Raw genomic sequence first — 27,044 nt, forward strand, 5'->3', positions numbered from 1 at the left:
TGGCGTTGAAGGGTCGATTGCGAATGAACCACTCGTCAGCTCGTCTTGAAAACACTGCTTTTTCAAACTGCACAAACAACGCAAAAAGTGAATTAGATTTAAACTAAACAGCTGATGAACCACTCGTCTTAAAAAAGACTGCATATTAAAAACACGAAAAAAGTGAGGTTAGATTTAAACAGCTGATCAGAGATCAGAGTTATAATCCGGTGGTGCGTTCACAATAGACTCTACAACGCCAACGGCCAAATTTAAAAAATACCCCCTTATGTTATGCCCGTTTTACACTAAAGTATGACATTGACGTGCAAAATGTATTGTTCGAACTGTACTTTCTTTTAGAAATATTTTCGATACAAATTTGGCCTTTCTTGGCTATGTTTGACTACGAAGGCATTTGTGTAAACTGTAAAAATATTTAATCATATGGCCAGCTTACTCAAGCGATATTAAGTTAATCGTAATCAAATGCGAGATTAACTGAACACGTGATCTGATTGAACCAATCGAAGTTTCGGATTCATTAAAATTTAATTTGAAGTAAATATTTAATTCTCTTTCTATAAACTGGCCCTTAATATGTAATAATTTATAAGGATTGAAAAATATTTTTTAATAAAGAAATAGCATTGACGTTTAGAAGTTTGCCAAAGATTTTGATTTACAGAATTTTACTCAAACAAAATAAGTACCTACCTACTGTCGCGAGCAATAAATTTTGGTCGTTAATGTCATTTCAAAATTTGATAGATTGTCACAAATTTAAAAAATTTCCCTACCTGATTATGTCCATGTCAACAAAGTGTCAAAAAAATGAGAAAAAAATGACAATTAATGTCATACAACATGATGATAGGTTATGATATTTACGACTGTTTTACAATGGTACATTTTCGATTGCGTCAAAGAATGATCTGGACGACCAAAATGTATTGCTCGCGACTGTACATATGAAATTGATAAAAAATTAATGGAAATTGATTCTATGACTGACCTCGCAGAAAAAAAAATAGATAATCTTGTTGTGAGGAGACAAAAATCCAGTTGTTGCCAAACCAGCTCTTAACAAGTATTTTAAAAATATTTTACATTATAAGATTTACGTTGTCAATGTCAGCGCACCGGAACTCGTAAAAGTGCTACACGAAGCCGTAACAGGATTTAAAGGAATTCAATTTATCTCTGAATAAATTACCATTTTAGACACAATTCGTTAAGTTTATTAAAAAAAATCCAACAAATTTGCAGAACTCTGTACATTAGTTATGCATACGCAAACATTGCCCAATTTCGCATGACTTTCATTTCTTCTAATCAACTTAACAAACTTAATAACTCCAGCGTGCAAGCAGCTTTCTATAGTTACACATTTTCATGTCGATATTGTGCGTAAGCGCTACTGCGGTTGCTGCAACTGTTACATAACTTCGCCACCGTCCTCACCTATTCTGATTACATTGAAATTCAGATAATTATTATTCATTCAGTCTCGGTCAATGTCAACGCCATTGACGGAATTCCGCTCGTTTTGATACATTGTTATTCTGATCATCAAAATCTCATCAGTGCTGTTTTCTGATTGCCCATTATCTTACACTGTAATTGAAAAAATTGTCAGCACCAAAACTTTCCGTTTGGAGACGTCGCAATCATTTTTGCAACAGTTCGGTCTGGTGAATTTAAAAAAATAGCGTGGCAAATTTTATTGTAAATTTATCCCAAATTAATTGTTTCATGGGCACAATTCAATGCTGTAATAGACAAGACAGTTTCCCTTGGCATAGAAATAATTTTTGCTAGGCTCGTCTTACCTTGTTGGAATGCTGAACGTATTCACCTCCACCTTTGCACGTCTGTTTATCATATTTATCTTATTAATTTCTCTCGGATGGATAGTCAATGTCAGGTATGCGAGAAAAGCAAGCGTATATTTTAACAGTTTATTAACATTTTGTACATGTTGACAAGAGTATATAAGTATTAAAATAGCTCTACAACTAGCGTATAAAAATATAAATGTATTATGGTCCAAGAATACCTACGAATTGCGAAATTTTGATAAGGAAACCACAGTCATGGGCAGAATTCTGGCAAGTTTGATTTATACACTTCACTTTATAAATTACGTTGACAATCACAGCCCTACCTACCTATCACACACAGGTTCGTGTAACAATGTAAACTTTATTGTAAAAAGATATGGGATAACAATGAACTTGGACATAATATTAATCCGTCTACGACTATCCATTAGAAAAAACCTTGCATCACCTATTCTTTGTAGTACTTAAATACTCAGTCGCAACGATCAACGAGCTGTTTTCAACTTCCACTTCAAGAACAAGAACGCGGCTATTCTAAGGATGAAAAATATAGCCACCAGTGCTATAATATCAACAGTGTAATCGGAATTGCTCATGTCTAGCTCTTCTAGTGTTGTCTTTGGCGATTTGAAGTGACAGTACGGAATGAAGCATTGCAACTTGGGCCTGTCGAAGCCGTAGGTAGCAAGGGCGGTGCCCTCGAAACCATATCTGATGTAAGACAGATAAGTGATCCATCTCAGGTAAATCGGAATGGCATCGAAGGACACGAAGAATCCAGAAAAGAGAAGGAAGGGCACGGACATGACCGGAGCCAGAAACACGCCATTCTGAAAAAAACAAGAAATTCATTTTTGTATTTTTTACATCAAAAGTGATCAGTTATTGACGGAAGCAATTAAGAGACGGGTTTATACATCCAAATTAAGTCAATGTTTTTACTTCCCGCTCAAAAAAAAAAACGACCAACAGGAAATTTGTGGGACCTTGGCGGTGACTAAGGAATTCGATAAATGATGGATAACGAGTGTCGTTGGCACGGGCGACCCTCGGTCACACCGATAGTATTGGAAATAGTAACTGTAAGATTTGAATTCTAATTTGTATCGTTTCAGCACCGCCTTGAATAAAATATTTCCTTCGGACAGTGATCCCAATACGGACTTCGGCACGACATTAGTTTAAACTTGATCTACAATTCAAAATTAATTACGATTACATTTACTACGTTTGAAACAACCAAGGCAAAAATTGCATTTTCATTGTCATGTACTGGATGCCAAACATTTTATGTGAGATCTAGTTTTGAATGTTCCGCTTTAGTAGCTTCACAGGTAGATTACGACTCGACCTTAGTTGTGGGAACTTCACAAGGCCATTTCGTTAGTTTATTAATAAGGCTAACTGATCACTGAATCAAGAACGGCAATTACGAGGTGCGACTGCCAGTGAAAATTCACGATTTCTACACATAAATTTACTCCAAGAGATATTAATTATAATGAATTGATTAACAATAATATTGCAAAACATTCAACAGACCTTGACGCTCTCGTGCATGTCATAAATTTCTGAAAATCTATTAATATTTTCTATGCTACTTAACAGTTCACAATTAGAATACAATAACTCGTTCAAAGTTCATAAATACTGTTAGTTGTTCAAATTAGCATTTTCTTTACATTCAAAGTGTCAATGTAATAGGTATCTCACAAAAAATACAGAATTAAAGAAATAGAAGAATTCTGAAGTTTTGTTGTTTTCTTGCTTTGCAATAATTTATTTTTGCTTCTACTCCAGTACAATTACATTTATAAATGTATAATCACAAAGCAAATTTATTTGGAACCGAGATGCGATAATATTGCGTTGGTGTCTTTAATAATCTAGTATGATTCATTCTGTTATAGAAATATTTTCCATCCACACCTGTAGAAAAGATCATCAAACGGTTCGTATTATCAAAAGTGTCAGTATTTTGATTTTAAATTTCAAATTTATAGCACGTATGTATTACATTAATGTACAATGCAAATGATAAAGTATGCATACATTTATTATTAATGTTAATGACTATGGCTTTTTCTGGCTAGTAATAGAGGATGTAATGAAATTAGCTTACATCCTAATCAGACCTGTTTTCGTCAAAAAAAAAATTCTGTATAAGAAGATAATGTCCACACGAATTAATAGGACTAAAGTCTTCACTACAATACTAATTCTTGTAACTTCGTATACCTACATCGTTAGTGATGATAAACTTGCACTTTATCACTTATTAATTATGTACAGAAATTACATAACCTTTGCAATTCATTATTACCATAAGTATGTATGTAATTATATACAATTTAATTTTTTGTCAAGACATTTCTAGAATAAAAATAACAGTAAAATAATTATTTATATTGTTGATATGTACTAGTTTCAACCTTGTTAATTAACAATTTACCGGTTTAAAAGAAAGTGCAATCAAAATTAACTATTTTTATACCGAGTGTTATGGAAGTCCACGTAATAAATTTAACCACCAACAGGAGTCAATTGATAAATTATCCCATGAGCGAAGTGTCAAATTAGCGGTTAGAAAAATGTAAAAAATATTCGATTAAAAAAGATCAAAATGTAATAGTATATTATGTTATGAGGAGCAAAAATGAAGTTTTATGTGCTGCGTCTGGTAAAGCACATAAAACCATTTTTGTTCCGAGTAACATATACTATTTTTTCTTCAAACCTTCGTAACAAATTATTTAAGGCATGTTAAGAAACCAGGTAGGAATTTCAAATTATTTAGCTAGTTTACTTTACAGCCGCTCATCAGCGGAGATAATAACTTCACGGACGCCCTCAACGGAGATAATACCTTCACGGACGCTCCTCAGCGGAGATAATAACTTCACGGACGCTGGTCAGCTCGTTAGATGCCATGACATTGAAGTGACACTTTAGCATTATCAATGCAGCAGTGCAATGTCTTATTTTACGGACGTTTGAAGAAAAAAAATGTTTTTCCATGATCATTGAATTTCAGTGGTCTTTGCTCACTGAAAATAGCGCACAAAGATAGCAATTGAATCACAAGTGAGGGAAAAATAGCAAAGTGAATGTTTTGCGAGTTTGTCGATAAAGAGGGCCAAATATGTTGTACTGAAAGTTTTTTAAATCTGTTTTTAAAATACTTTCTGAATATTAATAACTAAAGATTGTCTTATTTTTGACTTATTTAAATTGTTAACCTGTTATTTACATAGATTTCAATTGACGAAAAACGTAAAATTTCTTGGGGTAAACTTCTGGAAAAATTCATGCTACATGCATTATGTGTTGGTATCACTGAATAAATTAAAATCAGTAAACTAGAGTGGTATATAAAAGAAAGTAGGCTCGATCCTGGTTCCTAGGGGAGTTTTTGAGAGTCAAATTTTAAATTTGCATTGGCAGCCTGGTTCCCACAGACTTTGTGAAGTAAATGCAAGCAAATCTAAATAGTTAACATGTGACGAAACTTCGATTGGTTCAATCTGATCACGCGTTCAGTTAATCTCACATTTGATTACTATTAACTTAATTTCGCTTCTGTAAACTGGCCCTAAAGTTGTTAGATATTTGATTAAAGCTTTTGAAACATTTGTTAGTAGTATTTTATTTGACGTAACAAGGTACTCCTGTCAGATCAATCATTAAAAAGTTAACATTTAGACTTCACGTTTCTCAGGTCCTCTCGGGTTGTTGATGTTGCCATGGAAGCTTTAAAAAACTCGCGATTTTGAAAGTTGCATTTATACACGCTCAGGCGTGCTTTAAATAAGCAAAATAGGTTACCAATAAAAAAAAAGATATTTTTTAAGTTTTCAATAATGTTTTGTTATTGAAATGATAATAATTATTATTACTATTGGTTTGGGACGTTACTGTCGTAGATACACTTGCAGACAGTTAGGTATTGAAAACATCTGAAGTCTCAGGTTTTGCCGCTGAAATGGCTTGCAAACGCAATATAGTTCAATTATTTCGTCAAACTACATATTTAAAAGTTTAGCCTTTGAAACCTTAGGCCCTTGGTGCAAAGAAACAATAGATTTCATTAATGTCATCGGAGACCGACTTATCGCGGAATCAGGGGATTCAAAATCTAAGAAATTCCTTTTTGAGAGGATTTCCCTTGCCATTCAACGTGGAAACGCTGCAAGCATTCGGGGCACTTTTCCAGATTCCGCATTATTATCGAAAATTTTCGCATTGTAAATTAAAAATGTTATTTTTTTAAATAATATATTATTGATGTATCTTAACAATTATACAACTTGTTTTCCATTTGTCATGGCATGCTCAATGAGTAATAGATTATTGAAAAAAAAAGGTGAGAGGGGTCACAACGCTACTGGAAATGACTCACTTGTTTTTTTACACAGGACGTTATACGTCAATTTTTTGTAGGTGCTTCAATAAGTCCTTAAATTTATGCAGTTTTTTTTAATAGAGTACAGTTTCAGATCATTGAGAAATAGTTGGTGTCATACAACTGTATCTGATCTAATCTAAATCAATAAAAAAAACCAAGAGAGAGATGGCGAGTTTAAAGTACAATCAAATAATGTCCCAATAACCTATGTTCGCTGATGTAACAGTTTGGTAATTATTTACGTGATCACAAGTTGACAAATATGTATTTTATTTAAGCATTTTTAACATTACAGTATAAAAATGTACTACAGTTGTCCTACTTCCAAAATGGCAAATTTCCAACACTTGCTTAGGTTGTAACTTAAATTTCATTTTAATTACTACGATCATAAAACAGTTATTTCCTTGTATTAAAATTATTTTATGCTAATTGTTATATGATGATAAATTTCAGTACAGTGGATTCAAAAAAATCGGGACGGATGTCTACTTGACATCTTGACAATACCTATCAAATAATTTTTAAAAATGTCATTGAATTTTGACCATAATTCTAACCTATCTGTCGTAAGACGGTTTTACACTATTAAAAAACCAAAAAAATTGTGCCAATTTTTTTTACGCGTCCCGTTTTTTTTTTTATCCAACTGTACGTATAATCTAACCTTTTTCTTGGTTAGAGAAATTAACTAATTGTAAATACAAACCTGCAAAAATTTCAAAATACATACATAGTTACTAAATACGAGTATGTAGGTATTGGGTGATTCACAATGATTGTGGATACCTAAGTATGGCAACTATGTACCAAAATTTATCTGGCAACTGTGTGGGTGGGTATAGTTGACATTTGTATGAGATTTCATATGCGTGCATTTGATTTTTTTATAACATTGCACATTAACTTGACAATTTTCATAATTGTGCGACTATGAACTGCGAAAGAAATGTCAACTCTATCCTACCCACACAGTTGCCACATAAATTTTCGTACATAGTTGCCATACTTATCCATAATCATTTTGAATCACCCATTATGTATACTATAGTTTATTTATAGTTTTGGAAAATTTGACCGCATTTCACATAAAATACATTGACGATTTGTCATTCGATTGACATAAAAATGTAAAACTGGCTTTAGGTGCAACCAACTTCATTTTGGATTTTTTTAGTTTTTATCATACTGACCAAAAATAAACTTTTAAATGTCAAATAGTTTCAAACGTCAATCATAATAACAAAAAATAGATATTTTTTGAATTGACATTAATTTGACATCTAAAATTCCGTATCCGCAACTGCTCAATGTGGAATTGACGTATCAAATAAAATTTAAATTTGTTTCACAGTCTAGGACTGGTTTACAAATCTATGAGGGGCATGATGACCAACTCAATAGACCGGGACCAATGGCTTAACGTGACTTCCGAATCACGAGATAGAATATAGCCTTTTTTTTTAATTTCGCCCTGGGTCGGAATCGAACCCGCGACCCTCGCGTCCCTGAGCCGAAACGGACTCCCTTATTCTGCATATTTAGCAGTGTTTATGTTTAAACTAATATTGACGTCAACTCTTTGAGCGAAAACTTCACTTTAGGAAAATTATCAACAATCAATCTCAATTTGCGAGTTTATCAATGCCTTCACTTAGCACATCCATCTTCCAAAAATTGATGATAAATGATAATGCAATTATACAACTCAACAACACCATTTAGACAGCACCACTTCGTAAATGAATTTTGCTGTTTAATAAAATATGCAAACTACAAATACGACTGGTTGTTAATACTAAGTGGCTGTAAAACGTGATAACGTTTTCCATACGTTGGTAATGCAAATGTTGGTTATTCTGATGACAATTAAACATAAATTCATTAAATTAAATGAACAAAGAATTTTTTTATATTTTTATTACAAACGTATAAAAATAAGTGATTAGAAAAAATATTCAAAATGATGTTCACTTTACTGTGAACAACACAATTTAAATTATTAGAAACAATAAATAATAAATGTCAAAATGACTTTTTTTTGTTCGACACTGTCAGAATTTGAGGATTTTCTCCTGTGTGAACGAATTTTGATAAATGTCACAACTTGTCAAAACGAAACGTCAAGTTAATTTTGAAGATTTTAAGCGATTTGGAGCCTTTAAAGGGGCTCCTCGAACAAAAAAACGTTGTATTCAACTCGTTCGTGTGTAAATTGGGCCTTTTTTGGCATTCGTGGGTCTTTAAAACGCCTAGGCCACTCATGCCAAATAAAGCCCAATTTACACGCGAACTCGTTAAATAAACTACTATTGTGCACGCCAGTGTCTTGATTTTAACATCAGTTTTACCGAAGGAATATTTCACAAGTATCACCAACCTAAGAAAAATCATCACCTTTTATATACACCGTTCAGGTTGGATTGATCGAGCATTGCTGAAGTCGCATTAAATGTTGGCTCCCTGCATGTCACTATGTATTTACAAGACATAATCACATAGCCAAAAAATAAAATTATTTGACCTTGAAATACCCAATCCATCCTGGACTTACTATAGTTTTGATTTATATGTATATTTTTTTTGTTATTATCTTAATAAAAATGATATAGGATACTTTCAATAAATCATAAATTCTTGGGTCGTAACGAAAATTCCCAACAAAAGGAAACTAAACAAAGAACAAAATGTTACAAGCACTATTTAAAAAAGTGCAATGGAATAAGCGGATCTCTCGGTGATAATAATTATCTTTTTTGCATGCTATGAGTAATTACCACTGACCACCGTGAGTAATTAATGTATTCACGTGACAGTACAAAAACAACCTTACGCAACAATGATTCACTAATCGCAAACAATTGTTCTCAACCAGCATAATGAATAATGAACTACATATAAATTTACAAAAAAAAAAGACTTGTAATTACCTGTACATTCATCGCTGCACCCACAACGAGCCCAACACTTTGAGCCACGAAGGATACCAACAAGCAAGCACCCAAAAACATCATGTACCGATTCAGTTCGAGCGGCTGTGATGTCATAAAATACACGATCGTGACATACAACACACAGAAAATCGTCTGAAATAGAAATATAATCATGATTTGCTAACAAACAGGGGGTTGAATTAATTTACCTGGAAGGGTATATCTGATAGTGTGATCGCTAAATAGTAAGATCTAAGAGAGTACCACCTGTTAAAATGTTCTTTAAGTAAGACTGGCATTTCTAAAGGAAATGATAAAATCGTTATAGTCATAGACGTGTACATTAAGAACAGCATATTGAAAAACAGGAACCCAAGATTACTAAGAACTTTTGCACCATCGTTGCCTATTTTGAAATAAAGAGCACCTATCAGGAAACCAACGAGGATGTGGGCAAACAATCTCAAGTACATCAAAGTCTGGAAATGTTTAACTTTAGTAAATAATTACATCTGAATTAGATGATTCTTACCCAATCTCTTCTACTGAACAATAAGGCACGACTTAGGATGATGAAGAACTGTTGAAATTCCGAATTACCGTAGCGTGGTTGACGTACGGGAATAGAATTTTCTAGCAAAGCTGTATCAACGTTGACTTTCTCGTAGCCTAACGGAGCAAGAGGTGGAGGATCTGAAACAAAATTTCAAATAAAGATCACTGATTATTATGAATAGAGACGAAAACAGTGATTTTTGAAAGTGAAATCGATTTATAATACGGTCATATGAGAACAGATAAAATTGAGAACTCCACTGAAAGGTACAGATGTTTGTTCTTTTATTCGATGGCTTTACCCCCCCCTGCATAAAAGCTAATTGCAGCCTTCAAACAATTGTCAATAAAAAATATATTATTTGAAGTAATTTACGCAATGAATATCATTCGTTTAATTTTACCCAGCTTGTGATGGTCTATAATTTGTTTAATAATGGTAGATTTTGAAAAAAACAAGTTTCGCATTCTGACGGTCAACAAAATAAAAATTACGTTTATTAAATGACAATTATCACATCACGATCCATTCACACCTTTTTTTGTCTGGCTCACTCAATGCTACCTACACTGTATTGGGTACGTTAGAAACCTACTATACCGGGTGTATGAATTTTAGGGTTTCAAATTATCTTTAATTTTAACTCTGTTTGGAAGAATTTGCGAAAAAAAATATGAATAAAAATAATGTTTATTTTAACGAGTCCTATTGGTGGTTAAATGTATTACGTGGACTTTCATATCACCCCGTATTATTTTTAAATTCTACGATAAAATTATGTGATTTATTAAAGAAACACAACACCATTTGTACAAGAGAATTCCAACTAGGCAAAGTTTTTAGTTTAGTCAGACACCACGTCTAATTTACGTAAAGACAATTTATAAATCTTAAAAGAAACTAGAAAATTGAACTCTTGGTTATCATATTTGAAATATGGTATTGTGATAACACCAAGTTCCATATATTTCCATTTTCTTATAGAAAATAACCGAATCGATTTTTTTGAATGAGAAGTAATTTCACTGGTGCCGCACCCGGTATCTTATCTTAGTAGTTTATTATGTCACTCATCAAAAAATTTAATCTAATCTCTTACTGTATTTCACCTGTTTTACTACATATCATAAAACCCTATAATTACCTGGTTCAAAAATACCTATATTGATTTTCTTCATTAAACCATGTTTGATTTAGGACATTAACATTATTATTATGTTAAGAATGTTAAGATGGATAACAGTTTTGATAAAATCAAACTTTCAGGTACATTTTATCAAAAAATTAACCGATTTAAGTTTCTATTGTAACAACAATTTACAATTATTATCAGCAATCTTTCCACATTGTTTGATGATAACCCTACTCTATTATAAATTAGTTTTATATTCAACATTTTATAAACTAGAAAGGAAAAATTTAAAAAAATGTATTATTTAACGTCCGTCAAAAAAAGTGCAAGTTTTTTCATTCGTTTGCGTTCATAAAATATGTGATTTTTGAATCGGTCAAGAATCGTTAAAAAAAAGTGCCGTAGCGTGTCATTTTTTAACGCAATTATAAAATTTTTCATTCATAATTAGTTTTTTTAACGAGTTCCTATGTAAATTGGGATTTTTTTTTGACATGAGTGGGCCAATTTAAAACGCGAGTCCACGGGTTCAAACACGAGAAAATTTTCAAATTTTGAGTGTCGAAAAAATTGTTATCTAAACTTACGGGCGCCAAAAATTTTTTGTATGCAACTCGTTAGTAAAGTATCTTTTTTTTACTCCGCGGATTTGCGCACTCGCTTCGCTCGAGCGGCAAATTTTCCTTCTCGTAAAAAAAGTATTACTTTACACACTTGTTGCATAAATAACTATTAGTCAACTCTAATGTTACTAAGTAATGGTCAAATATAAAATGTCAAGTAAATTTAAACGTATATCCATACTTGTTTAGCGTTGTATTTATTAAAACGAATGTTTATTACGTATTACTAAATAATCGTCAATAATTTAGATAAATAAAAAGATAAACTCGTATTATTATCCCGATGAAGTAAACAGCAATGGAATTTCATTTTCTTTACGTACAAAACAATGTCGCTCATTAAAGCCAGTTTTTCTTGATAGCAATATCAGACATTACACTAAAAATTTCCTCACATTTTCAACATTTCCATTACGTATTATGTAAGTATTAATTGCCAATCTAGAAGTCGGTAAAAACGAATGAAGCAAAAACTAACGAAACCTGTTTTTTATAAATCGCTCTTCTACACAAAAACACCGACTTAATATTCTGAAATTAAATTGGCACCAACAAGCTGCAACGGTACACGTGAGCTTGCTACGATTTCGGCAAAAGACGTTAAAACTAGTAATTCCACTTGATTCTTTCTTTTCTATACTTACTTTCTTTCGCGATATCATTGAGGGCATTTTGCAGCATCAAATTTTTGTTCTCCGTGGCATGGTTACCATGCGACTTGCTAATATCATTGGTGATAACAGTTGAATTATTCAAACCGTTACTAAACTTGATTTCCGGATACGGTTTCCCTTCTCTGATGTCATTTTTTCCGTTATCTATAGCATCTACCAGTCTCCTGGTATGATCTCCATATTCTCCGCATGCCACTTCAATAATGTATGAAGCTGGATTGTGGTAGGACGGACATTGTAATCCTAACGTGGCCAAAAACGGCACCAGCTGATTCGTTGATCCTTGATAGACGCACTGTCCATCAGCTAGAGTGTAAAGGTGATCGAACATCTCGAACAGCCTGGCAGAAGGCTGATGTATAGTGCAGATGATCGTCCTTCCACCTCTCGCCAAGGTCTTAAGCAAAGAAATACACTGGAAACACGAGGAACTGTCAAGGCCACTTGTTGGTTCGTCGAAAAACATGATGGGGGGATTGCTGACCAACTCTAAGGCAATGGAAAGACGTTTCTTCTGACCTCCTGATAAACCACTGGTCATGGTTTTTCTGTGGTCTGACAAGCCAAGAGTGTCCAAAATTTCGGTTATCTAAAAAAGAAAACTGATTGACAAGGACGCGGCGACAGTTGGTTGGTGGCCATACAATAGCGTCCCTTTCCGATTTAGGTTTGTCGCCAATCTTCAGTTTCGCCGCGACATTCATCGCCTCGTCGACCGTCAGATTGAGATGGAGCTGGTTGTCTTGCATGATGTAAGCGGATAATTTTCTAAACTGGCTCAAATCTCTCTCGCTGTCGTTCATGAGGATCTGGCCTTTCACCCCCTCGGTTCTGCGGAAAAAATCTCTTTTAGCAACAATTACAACTCGACGCGCAAAAACCCAGTACCAAAACAACAAATCAATTTGCGTTCAAAATTGGTACATCCGTTTAACTGGTTCGTCTAGTTTTTATACCGTCATCGTTCGATAAATTTTATCCTGAGAAACATTTAATTCAGCAAGATGCCATTGTGGCAGCTTTTCTTGCAGGTAAACCTGTTTTCTTCCGCTTAATTACTACAATCCTGTTATAAGAAGCTTCCAAGGAACATTTATGAAAGGAAAAGTAAAAATTGCGAAAGAATAAGTAAGGTCTGGCAACTGGACTGGCTAGTTGTTCCCTTTGCCGTTGGCGTTATATGAACTCTACTGTCAAGATCAGAACATCTCTCAGTTTCCGATACAAAAATGTTCCAGTTTATTAACTTTAAAATGACATTCAAACTTTGCACAACGCCAACAACGAATTAATTTAAAGGACAAGTTTTATCCCAAGTTATCAGTTTGAAATGAGCCAAGTCGGGGACCTTCATTTTTTCACATTTTGTTGGACGTTTCATTTTTTACTAAAATCCGCACCTACAGGAAGAACAACGTGACAAGCGCGACCGTACATTATTTAATGATTAATTAAGGTAATTTAAAATTTAATTGACCAACAACTCTACCGACAACCCAATCACGCTCCACATCATTAAATTAACAAATCTTAATTCGGCATGTCTGGGAGTGTAATTTCTGGCATTACAGCATGTTCGTAACCTGTAGGCGTAACGATGACAATTACATTTCTATATTGCTTCTCTACTTTATGTCCACATAATGCGGTGTAATTAAAATCATATTAAATGTAATTTCAATAATGACTGCCCACTGGAAGATGATATAAAGTGCAAAACTCGCGTACACGTGTCCATTTATCATAAAAAAATTACCTTATTGTCAAGAGAGACATGACAGTACGTACGTAATAAATATATTCTGTGCATAATTAACCTTACTAGAGGTCGAAGCAGGTTTCAAAATACAGAACACAAATAGGTGCTGAATGACAATATAAAAGTTCCATAATGGTCAAAGTCACAAATGAATGTGCGAGTGTAATTTTTCTTGGGGTATGAGTTAACGTTCTGGAAGATCAATTTTGCTGGGTTGCAACACTGAATAAGATTAAAAAATAAAGTGTTGGCAAACTTGCCTGGTCGTTATTTTTCAGATACGTAACACCTATCTGTGCACCTAGAGATAAAAATCATCATTTATTGTCTTAATATCTGTATTATAAAGGTCGAGGAGGTCATCAAGATAATCAGCGTGAGATTGATTAAAATTGATTGATAGCGCTTGCACTCGACGTTGCTTTCTGTCGAAACAATGTCTTCCTGTAAGAACTGACTTCTAAAATGTTGTAATCTGTAAGAATTACAACTTTCTCTCGACCCATTACAAATTACCGCATTTGGTAAGTCTCACTAGTGTCGTCACTTACCTATAACCGGTGAGGATGTTGAGGAGGGTGGATTTTCCGGCCCCGGACGGGCCCATGATCGCCGTGAGTTCGCCAGATCGTAGACGTCCGCTGACCGATTTTAAAATTGTTTTCTCGACTGCAAATTAAACAACGTCCAATTAGATTAGATCATTTAAAACAGTTAGATTCTGATCCACGTTCGACTGGGAACGCGTTCGGAAGGAAATATCCTCGAGGTCGCGAGGATGTACTCGAAACATTCTTCTCAAAAGTTCAGGGCTAGATAATATGTAACGAAAGTCAACAACGGAGAAGTGTGTTGAAAGAAAATTCACGTGGGAGGACTTATCTTATCGGGGCATGATTCAGAAGCTTTGTCTCTAGGAATTTAAAGTTCACTTTTTTAGATTAACCATTTTATCCGAAAATGTGGACAACGTGTTGGCATTGGAGTATTACCTTGAACACAGAAACGTGCCTCTGGTCAAATCATTGATTTTGAAGTACACATTTTCGAACGTGTTTCCAGGCATCTTTTATAATCTTCGGTAACGCATTTACACAAAACAAAACGATTTGGTATCTCGAATCGAGTAATACATCCATTACTCAGTGCTCAAACGTTCTCCGTACAATTAATTACACATAAGGTCTAACTTGTTATAATCCAAACCGGCTTAGGCTGACGCACGAAACGTTACGGGAAAAATAAAATTTGCATTTTATACCAATAGAATCTTCGACGTCAGGATGCATCTACTTATAATTTGCGCATACCTGCGCGTTTTACAAACATTTTAATGAACAAAATTTTTCTGGTCACAAGTGTGTGGCATTTGAAAATCAAGAAACCACAGTGTTGTAGAGAGCAACCTTGAAATTAGGAATTCTGACTGGTAATTTACAATTTTGATGGTTAAATGACTTAAATTTAGTCGCAGTGTCTGATGGATACCATAATTATTTGTTTGGTTGTCAAATTTATTCCTTTAAAATCAAAAGACTACGAAAAGACTGCACGACCCTTGAACATTTTTCCAGTTTACCAAAATTGAACAACTAATGAGATAAAAATAATCGGTTTTATTGGGGTCAGTCTATTGGGATCGTTACTTCGATATTAAACGTGTAAATATAATTTTGATCAAACTCTTCGTTGTAACCTCAATACGGTTTGCTCATATTTGACCAGCGACATCAAGGACCATTTGAAAAGTGTAAATGCGGAAGAGGCTATGTCCTGTTGTCTACGAAATTACTTTCCGTCATTCTATGAAGTTGGAGCAGTGAAAATGTTACAAACATATTCAAGAACAAAAATTGTTCATTACTAAAGGAATTCCTTTGTTTTGCAACACAAAATCGAGGGAAACAACAAATTATTTTTATTTAATAAGCGATTCCCCAACTAGTTTGGAGAATAAGTAGAAAGGATAATCAACGACGTAACGTTCACTCAACAGGTTCAAGCTTATTGCTTCCATTATCAGCCACAATTAACATAAGTTTCGTTCAAAGTAAATTATATTGAAAAAATAACAACACTTTTATTTCCATTCTCCACACTTTGTGATATTTTGTGATGGGTTAAAATTAGCTCCGTTTGAAAGACAAGTCATAAATAATTGTAGCGTAAAATTACGACATTTTTGTAAATTGGGACTTTCCATCCAGATTGTTATTTTTGAGATTACAGTTCAATAAAACTGAAAGTAAACTGCGTCTAGCGTTAAATAAGTTGGGAAAATTATACCTTACAGACTAGAAAGTTTGCAAAGGACCATTCAAAGTGCCTAGTTTTAAGCAAAAATTTGTCACGATTTATTAAACAATTATAAAATTATCAGCAAAAATTATCTTCTTGTTTAATCTCTTGGAAAATCTAAATCTTGAACTTTTGGGTACTGACTGCCGCACATCGCAACATCGATTTTGCTAAAGGCAAGGCAAACTGCGCTTCACAGGTAAGAAACTTGACAAATTGATAATACGTAAGTGATAAATTTCATAATTTATGTTGTCGTAAGTGTATAATTATTGGAACAAAACAAACATGTTCGTTGTCACTGGAATTAATAAATGAAGATTCTCATTGACTTGTTAAAACGAATCGATAATGAAAATCAAGGCTGTAGTTTTTGTTGCCAATTATTAGCAAATCCAACAAAAAAAAACTCACCTTTGCCTTGCTTGACGGTGTAATTGAGGTTGGAAAAAGCTAGATCCACTTTAGGCCTTTGTGGTAGATGTGTCAAAGTCTTCTGTTGCAACGGCTGGATTTGCACTTTATAATCGGAGCTCCTGTTTTTTAACAAAAGATTATCAGTTGCCATGATTGTCAGTTACGTTAACCACACTATCAAACTTCTACACAACCCGCTAGCGTACACCCATCAGGTGCTTTCGAGCAACAATGATAAACAACAATAAATACGCTAGAACGAACACTGAATACACAGACGACGGGGGACGAGGCCACCAGTGCGGTTCGTCTAATAACTTTTGATAATCAAATTTGGCGCATGCGCGTTTCATACCAGTGCTCATCAAAAGTTGGACTGTGACACCGGTGATTTGTCATGTTCATCACAAAAGCTAACGAGGACATTGAGTACCAATACCAAGGGTCAAGGTTCACGATGGATACTAATTTCTAATTATTTAATCAATATCACATTCTTCCCAGCGTGTAGACTACTAATTGTAATTAATACAACGTAATTACACAAAATAAAATATTTATATAAAAAAACTATTATTTATTGAGTACTTTTTTACACAATAATTAAGTTTTATTTAATGGTAGAATTAAATTGTCACGCCTACATTCTAGTAGTTAGTCCACGACCCAAATCAACTTTTTATTATTATAATGTTTAAGTGCAATGTCGCAGCTGCGATTAAGAATTTTAAATTTTTTGTTTCATTTATTTGGCAGTTCGTCATATTGTGTGTGATGCTGAATTCGCACTGATGTGAAAATGTCTACGGTAGGCTGATTAAAACAAAATAAAACCAGTCACTCATAATTGAAATAATTATAGCCATTTAGAGATTCATTTTGGTTGAAGGTGAATTAGTTGAAAAAACACATTAATAAGCGTAAAAAACAAGTACAGCAATTTTATGTTAACTTGTTATTCCTACAATTACAGAGAGAAAAGATCACTCTTCTTTATAATATTGCGTGAACAAAAAAAATAAATTCTGTTCCTGTCTATAGACTGAAAGAGGTACAATATTTTTATGTACAGTATATTTCAAAATTATCGAGTACGCCTCAAAAATCAAGAAGTCGATTTATTACAGTTTTTCCCACATGTAAAGATGCCTTTTTGAAATTTGAGCGTCAATTTTTTTATATAGGTTAGGTAAGTGTGACAACATAAAATGTCGCTGATATTTTAGAACACCATAATATTGTTTGTTTTATCCTCTGCACAGTGCTCTTCGCGATATTATAGTCCTGGGCTACCCTCCGGATCGACCACCCTTCTTCTAATTTGGAAAGAATGAGCACTTTCGCGTTTTCGGTTAGATTAGGCATTTTGTTTGTCAAAATTGACATTGATCATTGACAAAAAAAATGTAAGTGCATTTCACACTGTAGAAAATTAGATGTACTCTATAATTTTGAAGTTAACTGTAGGTACTACGGCGACCAAAAAATTTTAGCCGTCACTATCTTGACATTCACATAAAGTGTAAATAAACCTTTAGGAACCGTAACTCCACGTTCGCTTCTTGTCATTTTGACATGCATATTGTTATTCTGCCAATCAGTTTAAACTGTTTAAAGCTCAGATATTCCAAAAATCCGACAACAAAGAACAAAATTAGAGCAGTCGTAGATACATAGAGAACCTGAGGTAAACGTTCTGTGTAGTAGAAAATGACAAAATAATTTCGAGTTTTGAAATTTTCCACCCAAAAAAATACGATCATAATCAAGACGGTAATCATAATGACAATAAAGTATGGATTACATTTTTTTTGAAATGACAGAAAATGACGGCTAAAATTTTTTGACCGCCAATGTAAATGTGTAATCCATACTTTATTGTGATTATGATTACCGTGTTGATTATTATGAATGGTATTTTTTGGATGGTAAATTTCAAAACTCGAAACTATTTCGTTATTTTCTACTACACAGAATAGAACGTTTACCTCAGGTTATCTATGTACGACTGCTCTGATTTTGTTCATCCATCGTATTTTTGGAATATTTAAGCTTTAAACAGTTTAAATTGAGTGGTAGAATAACAATATTCATGTCAAAATGACAAGAATCAAAAGTACTACAGGCTGATTCTGAAATAAGTTTAAAAAAAAAATGGTAATTGGTGATGATGAGAAGAAGTCAGAGATAAAATTGTTTCTTATAAAAGTTTTTTCGTTTTCGAAATACAAATGATTGAAAATTTGGTCAAAATTGCTAGTACGCTGCTGAGTTAAATGATTAATTGATTATCCTGGTAGTTTAGCAACAATAGTAATTAATAATCAAAGGTAAAAGGTGCCCGTCAGTCACAAACGTGACATTATTCCTATCGATCATTTCTATAGTCTATAGAAACATTTACAAAGCAGTGTGCTTGCACCTACGTCTTTATTGTGGAGTTGATGTAACAATGGTTGTAATGAAGTGAACAAATTCGGACAAATTTTCCCTATTCATAGGCCTCGAGACGAAAATACAAGGATATCGGGTAATTTCCATCGCTTTGATTTCACCCGCAAAAGTCATTTACGCAGAATTATTTTGTGTTAAGGATACTTCACATTTTTTTCTAAACTTATTTCAGAATCACCCTGTATATACCACACCATGATACCACATCATTACTGTCGTAGATGAATGTGCAGTACTAGTACTAGACTACATAAAAATAGCAAGTATTTGTTCAAATATAATAGAAGAATTCAATATTTGGTCATAATAACGACATTGATTTGCTCCAGTTTCGGATATATGTAAGTCAAGTTGTTTTATTCTTCGACCTAAATTGACGTTAGTGTGGTTTTTAATTGAACAATCAATATTATCTCATATGTGAAGATCAACACATAACATCTATTCTTTCTATGAACCAAGTCTTAACAAATTTAGAAACCACTTTCAGTCATTATCTTATAAATGGCAATGGTATTCATTTATTCAACATAATGTATCTGAAGAAAAACATCCATTTGACTCTGGAACTGGACTGAGCAAAGTGTTTCCGTATGATATGTCCAACCAAAAACATACTCGAACCACAATAGATCTGTTTCTATTGCTATTTTCTCATCGAATATTTTAATTATACATCATCACACATATTTTGGACCAGGTACTACATATTTCTAAAGTGAAAAAATCTTTCTATTCCTTGTGTTAACATTATTTTTATTGCTGAGCGTATTTCTTACTTTACAAACAAATCCTCTTCCACCAAAACCTATAGACTTACTAAATTGGGTACCTACTGTTTTGGTACCGCCAACCTTTAATTTAAGAAAAATAATTATTTATCGAAAACATTTGAAAAGCCAATGACTGTTTCAAGGTATTTGTTTTAGTTTAAAATTAGTTAATTAATTTGTTTGTCTTTGAAGAGACTGTCTGTATGTTTGGCTAATTAATTTCGCCACTTTTATTTTTATTTAATGTTATATTCTGATCACAATCTCAAGCAAGGTCAGTTGCAATTTACGAAACTGGCTTTTTAGCAAAGAACAAGTTATCTCAATTCAGGAAATAAGCATAATATTTTCTGAATTTGAAATTTAGTTTCAACAATAATTATTCGGTTCATAATGGAATTTTGATGAATGACTCTGGTAGCGATTTGTGTGATGTGCTGTTATGAAAGTGCGTACAATTCAGAGTTTTGTTCAGATATTTATGAAAATATTTTTCACATTTAAATATAAAACTTGAATTACAATATGAAAGTGGATAATAGTGCGCAGATCATAAATTATTGATACAAACATTAACATAATGTCTGGAGCGGACATTGAAAAGTATGGTCATCCCAGACACATTAATATCTGGCAAATAAACCACTCAAACCTTTTTTTTTTTGAAAACTGAATATTATAAGTAGGTAGTTCTTTGTCAATAAAGTTTATGAAATATCATGTAGAAATGATGACAGCCTTTGATAAATATTCCAACGAAATAATAGGTGCAGGTGTAATTCGTGAATTTCTGCTTGTTTTAGTCGTGTATACATACCATCACCCACAAAATTTCCCAATTTTTTATCTGGAAATTCCCGCTATATATTTACTTCTCTATTTTTAATCTTTCAAAAGCAGAATTTCCAGATCCTATAATTAATTAAGGTAAAATTGTATAACGTTCAAATAACAGGAGAATAATTAGTATGCTGCAAATTAAAAATTTACCGTCAGCTCTTTTTGAAAATATGATGAAATAAAGTCAGATTTTAACCATTTTGAATTCTAACTGTGCAAGATGGTGCTTGTGCAAGATGGTGCTTTTGCAAAAATGAATCTCACTGTACAATTTGTTGGAAATATTGTTTAGAAGTAGGTTGCTAAACGGCGTGGTTCTTAAACGACTTTGGTTATTCATAAAATATTGAATCAATTTTTTTATACAAATTTATGTTGAAACCGGTGCGATGATCTCACGATCGTAGATAAAATGTTGTAAGAAAGAAATACCTGTAAAAAGTTCCTCTGTTGCACTCGCATTCTTTAAAATACTCCCTCGTACCTCGTATTTTAAACCCGTTCGTGCAATAAAGGATAACTTTTTACACTTTTATCTTAAATAACTATTAAGACGTTCAAAAATTATAAAATGTAGTTGTTTGCAATAACTTATTTATATTGTCACAAATTTACCTACGCGTATCTTTTTAAATCTAAAAAATAATTCGGGTATTATACGGTGCGATAAAAAAATTACTAGTCAAAGCAAGCTGCTGACAAAAAAAGTATGTGTTAATTTATTTCTTTAGTTGCTTCATAATATAATATAAGCAATTATTATTAAAATGGATGTAGATAAAGTTGCTTCCAAAATTTCCCTCGCATTACTTACTACCTCGGATGTTTTTTGTTTAGTCTTCCGCTTCCGGTTTATCTAAATAATTCAACAGTTTTCCCTACAAATTGGTAAACCTTGTCATAACTGCTTCGACGGGAAAATATTCTTGAAATTCTTAGTCGACTTTAACTATTTTTTCTCTCATCATGCAGGAATGGAAGTCCACGTAATAAATTTAACCACCAATAGGACTCGTTAAAATAAACTTTTTTTTTATTTATCATTTTTTACAGGATTAAAATTAAGGATAATTTGAACCCTAAAATTCATACCGGCTCATGTCTTTACACATCCATTGATAACGAAGCACGAAAAAAAAAAATTACTCGATTAAAATACTCGAATGAAAACCAGTAAAAACTGTTTGTATTAGAGCAGCTATCGTTCTTTCTTAAAAAAAACTAACGTTTTTATCGCACAAAAACATTTTCACTTACTCTTTCGTTTCAATTGATGATTATTGCATGAGCGAAGTTAGGGGTTAGAAAAATGTAAAAAAAATATTCGATTAAAATAAGATCAACATGAAAAAATGTTTATTCTAACGAGTTCTATTGGTGATTAAATTTATGACGTTGACTTCCATAACATCCGGTGTTATTTATCTTTTACTAAAAAATTAGAATTTTCATAATGTTCAGTCTATGAATTCATTGGCAAAAATCTGTTTCTCTTTCCGTTGTTAACTGACCTTGACGATTTTTTTAAATCTCACTGTACAAAAACCAGTTTAAAAAAACATACTTACCTATACTAACAATGAGAAAGTAAATTGGATCAGATCAGGTTAGCTTTAGTTTTTGTAATAACACTTTTAAACGTTATTGAAAATTAAATTGTTATTCATAAATAAAACCAAAAATTTATTAAAATTAAATGATATAAACTAATAATCCCTGAGTACGAGAATGAAACTTTTTTCTTCATAGCTTCGGCTCACGGCTTCGCTCATACTAATCTTGACTATAAAAAGTAGCCAAGCCAAGGAATTTTACACAAAAGCGCTAACCAGAGTGACACTTTGAGCTTTTGAGGAAGATTTGAACAATTGAACAATACATAACAATTAATTTCGTCTCAAATGACATCAACGTCAGTCCAGATAAAGTAGGATCTGAATCATGCACTAATTACAGAGGTTTTGATTTCACCTCCCACTAGGAACATTTAAAAGTATCAAAAGTTCACGTCGGCCGGGGGTGAGCTCGATCCCCCGTTTCTATTTATTCTACAGGGAAAATTTATAAGAAAAAAGTGGTCGATAAACTGTACCAAAAAAACAGATGATAAGCATTTTTCCGGTGGGAGCGGCAGTTGCGCCACAAAAGGCGTGTAAACAATGTGTACTTGTATTTGTTTACACACTACCAGGTACTTAATCAAGTTTAGTCAAGTTTAACAATGAAAAAAACTATAGCACATTGCCAATGTTAATCAACAACTGTAACATTTGCTGGGCGATAAAAGTTTGTAAGGCAAAAAGTTGTCATCCTTGTCAGCTTTTAACCCAATCCCCAACCCAACAGATTAATATAGGGAGGTACTTAGTACTTACACACAGGTAAAGTCGGCTCCACACATGGTGTGTCGACGAATATTGGTTAATTTTCACGAATGTTCGTGTACAGTTATTTATGAAATGTTTGTTTAAAATATTTTATCAGAGAATATATCAAGGTGATGCATACATGTTTAGTGTAATTTAAAGTTTTGACAGACAACTAGAAAACGAAGTCAGGAATAAGTATTTAAAAATATGTTGAGTATTTCTTGTAGATATTTATGTTTTTCGAAACGACTTATAACAGGTGACTATTAAAATTTTCACTTGGAGTTGGCTTTGAACGAGTTTATAATAATTGATTATACAGGCTTATTCTAAATGATTCTAGTCGAAGCAAGCCATGCCCATTTTATGAAATTTTTGCCGCCTCACTGTGAAATGTCAGTTTTTGTCACTATCACCTAATTTTTTAGATGAAAAGTGCGATGACGAGAATTATTTATTTCTTTTTAAATTAACGATTGAATCTAACAATACTGAGTTGTTTAACTCCTCTGTGTGAACGGTGTATATTCACTTATACACATTATTTTGAAAATTTTTATATGGAGCCGCAACCATAAATTTTACATTCAGTTTTTCCGCCAACGTGGACTACAATCATTTAGAATAACCCTGTAACTCATTTGACTTATTATAACTTATTTTAAAAATAAATTGTTCTTATTTAAACAAGTTTATAACTGATTATAACTGATCCATAGCCAACCCTAAGTGAAAATTTTAATAGTCACCCGTTAGTATGTACTATTCCGGACACGGAATCTTGACCGCAACTGACATTTAACTGACAAATATGTGTGAACTGGCCTTTATTGAATATAACCCAACTTTTGACTCGATAATGCCATTTCCCTGCTTTTTTGATGTATAAAAAAACTTCAAAGTGATTTTTAATAACTGTCATTTATTAATGAGTTAATGACATTAATGATTGGTTTACATCATTTTTTTTAGAAATGTCTAAAAAATGTTGGCCAAGATTCCGTGTCCGGAATAGTACAGTTAATTTCAAAATTATAGAGTACCTACACCTAATTTTCTACAGTGTAAAATGCACTTAAATTTTTTGTCAATGATCAATGTCAATTTTGACAAACCAAATGCCTAATCTAACCGAAAACGCGAAAGTGCTCATTCTTTCCAAATTAGAAGAAGGGTGATCCATCCGGAAGGTAGCTCACTTTTATAACGTCGCCAAGAGCACCGTGCAGAGGATAAAACCGACACTATTGTAGTGTTCTAAAATATCAACGACATTTTATGTTGTCCAACTTACCTAACCTATATAAAAAATATGACACTCAAATTTCAAAAAGGCATCTTTACATGTGGAAAAAACTGTAATAAATCGACTTCTTGATTTTTGAGGTGTACTCGATAATTTTGAAATTAACTGTACAACCTATATGTATAAGTAATCATCCGATTATAAAAATCACTCATAATAAATCAAACGATCTTTTAATTATATAATTTTACCCCTCACTTGAGTACACTGTAGACTATCGGAAATACATACTTGTTAACTGCACTAATATGCTCATGGCGTTCGTTCTCTTTGAAATCAAATAAGGTGGTTGACCGATTCTAGACGATGTTCGCAATACATGGCAAATATTCGTCCTTAAATACGAATATTCTATCCACACTTGTGTGATTCAAAATGAACCTCGAATCGTGGACGAATAATGCAGGTCGACTTAAGTCAATGTGTTATTTCAAAACATACGAATATATAGGTAGGTCATTAGTTTCTTTTATTATAACCTCAAAAAAAATCTTTTAATTGTTAGTAAAAGATAGCAGTGCCGCGACACCTTGGGTGCATTTTGTGAAAAATTGTAGACTTTATGATTTTGTATTTTGGGTAAAATTCTTCTGTGGAAGCACTAGTAACAGAGATTAATTTTGTAAAATCTATTTTTTACAACTTCTGGCTTTGGGTCCAGAGGTAAATCGAGTTGAACCTTCTATTGATGTAGATTTTTGATATGCTACTACGGGGAGTGCCCTCAAAAACCCTGCCAAGCATCAAAATTTCTATGATCAATGCATGATTAGGTCGTTATTGGGTTTAATTTGCTCGGGCCGCTGTTGATTACGTGACAGAGTAATTATACCTAGACTATGGTAATCCCGAAGATGCAAATTATCTATTTAATACTGAAAGAATTCTGAAAATCGGTCTAGTGGTTATGGAGTTCATCGGGAATATATTAATATACGCTGAGGCAGAAGCAATTTTATGTATTAGTATAGATTTAAAATGGATATTCCAACAACGCACAGATTTATGCTTTATGACAACCTTCATAAAGTAGGTATGTACCTACCTACATTATGTATTTGCAAAATATGTAAGAAACTGCTTATTTTTGGGTGGACAATGTGATATAATAACTTCATATCACCTTTATCACAGACAAAATATAATTCGATCATTTTTTTCAAGTTTAATCATTCTAACTGATCCTTTTTTTAGGTTGATTAGGTATAGGGAATAATTTTTTTAACTACTTCAACATTTCGATAAAAAAATGATTTCCAAAAAATTATTGGATCAAAATCCAAAGATTTACATTCACAATGCAGGAAAAATTATGTGGATGACAACGATATCTGTTATCTAAAATATAAAATGTTAAAATTGGACTTTGAACCACCACAGCTGCTCACATGATACAAAATTTCTAAACCACTTTGGAAGGTTAACACTTCTTTTTATGCAATGCAATTATAGATCAATGGATTATTTGTAATATTTATTAATAAGGCAATGAAATGTTGTTAACATTTCAAGGTCAATGGCGTGGATCAAACAATGTTAATTAGTATTGTAGGCAACTCTTTATACAGATGTGTAGCATATAAGATAAATTCCGTACACGAAGTGCTACTATACTATACTCCGTCCAGCGAGAGATTGTGAGATTTTTAATTGTAGACTCGTAACCTAACACTACAAAATACACTAGAATACATTAATTAGAGCATAATTTCAGGACAAAAAATGTTACTGCTTGAATGTAAATAAATAAGTAACTTACGCTAGGTAGTATGTACTTTCTCTGCGTAGAATTTAGTGATTTTTATGTCAACCAATCTCTCGCTGGACAAACTATACATTCATCATTTTACTTCATTGTGGTTTATAACAAAATTGAGCATAATAACTTTTAAAGAGTGCAAATATTAAAATTAATTTAAAAAGCCAATTAAGTAACGGTTTGTAACTTTTCAAATGATTACATGGGATAGAAAATTTATTCGTAAATGTTATATTTACAATGTAAATGTCCTAGGAAGTTCGACTTTACTGTTTAAAACGATAACATTTGACCTGCTTCGTGATAAAATGACTTTTTCAAAGTTTCGAATATTTAATGACCTTTGAACGTGATATGTGACCGCATATTATTCATATTGTTATAATGCATTTTTTGAAGGACAGGGACGGCTTTTGGCTAGGTCACTTTTAACAAATAGAAATTCAGCTTTGGTAACCTGCGATAGATGGCATTTTTCACTGGTTAAGTAAGATAATATAACTAGTGTAACCTACAGCTTAAGGCGATTTGCACATACTTTTTACAAACAATTGAGCTTAAAGTAATTAAAGCGAAAACATGCGTACTTTCATTTTTAGGGTACGCACTGATCCTCCCAGTGCGTGGATATGACAAAAAAATTGAATCGAAAACACTCACCGATTATTATTTAACAAAAAATTGCGTCCCATCTTGACTGATGCTGTAGCGGTCACTGAATCCGCCAGCTGAACGTATCACTGTTTAAGATGTAGCGATGACCCAGATGAATAAACATGTATTTCTTTATAATAAAAATTACTGCACAGTAATTTGAGTTTGTTTCATTGCGTTGCGAAGACGTCAACTGAACGAATTGCCGAGAAATTGCGCTTGTTTTGGACTTGATGAAATGAAAGTGAGAGTTTAGAAATCGCACGTAG

General features: G+C 33.0%; 1 protein-coding gene across 1 annotated transcript; it reads right to left on the reverse strand.

The window, feature by feature from the left end:
- Positions 1-1,926: 1,926 nt before the first annotated feature.
- LOC138133997 (ATP-binding cassette sub-family G member 4) lies at positions 1,927-26,953 on the reverse strand. The gene is made up of 9 exons (XM_069052044.1): positions 26,782-26,953; positions 16,618-16,739; positions 14,457-14,574; positions 12,791-12,977; positions 12,117-12,735; positions 9,694-9,854; positions 9,371-9,640; positions 9,159-9,314; positions 1,927-2,653 (listed from the first exon to the last, which is right to left on the reverse strand). The coding sequence occupies exons 1-9, from the start codon at positions 26,811-26,813 to the stop codon at positions 2,309-2,311; spliced, it is 2,010 nt and encodes a 669-aa protein (XP_068908145.1). The 5' UTR covers positions 26,814-26,953; the 3' UTR covers positions 1,927-2,308.
- Between the last annotated feature and the right edge of the window lie 91 nt (positions 26,954-27,044).

This window comes from Tenebrio molitor, chromosome 6 (genome assembly GCF_963966145.1).
Source record: "Tenebrio molitor chromosome 6, icTenMoli1.1, whole genome shotgun sequence".
Classification (NCBI taxonomy): Eukaryota; Metazoa; Arthropoda; class Insecta; order Coleoptera; family Tenebrionidae; genus Tenebrio; species Tenebrio molitor.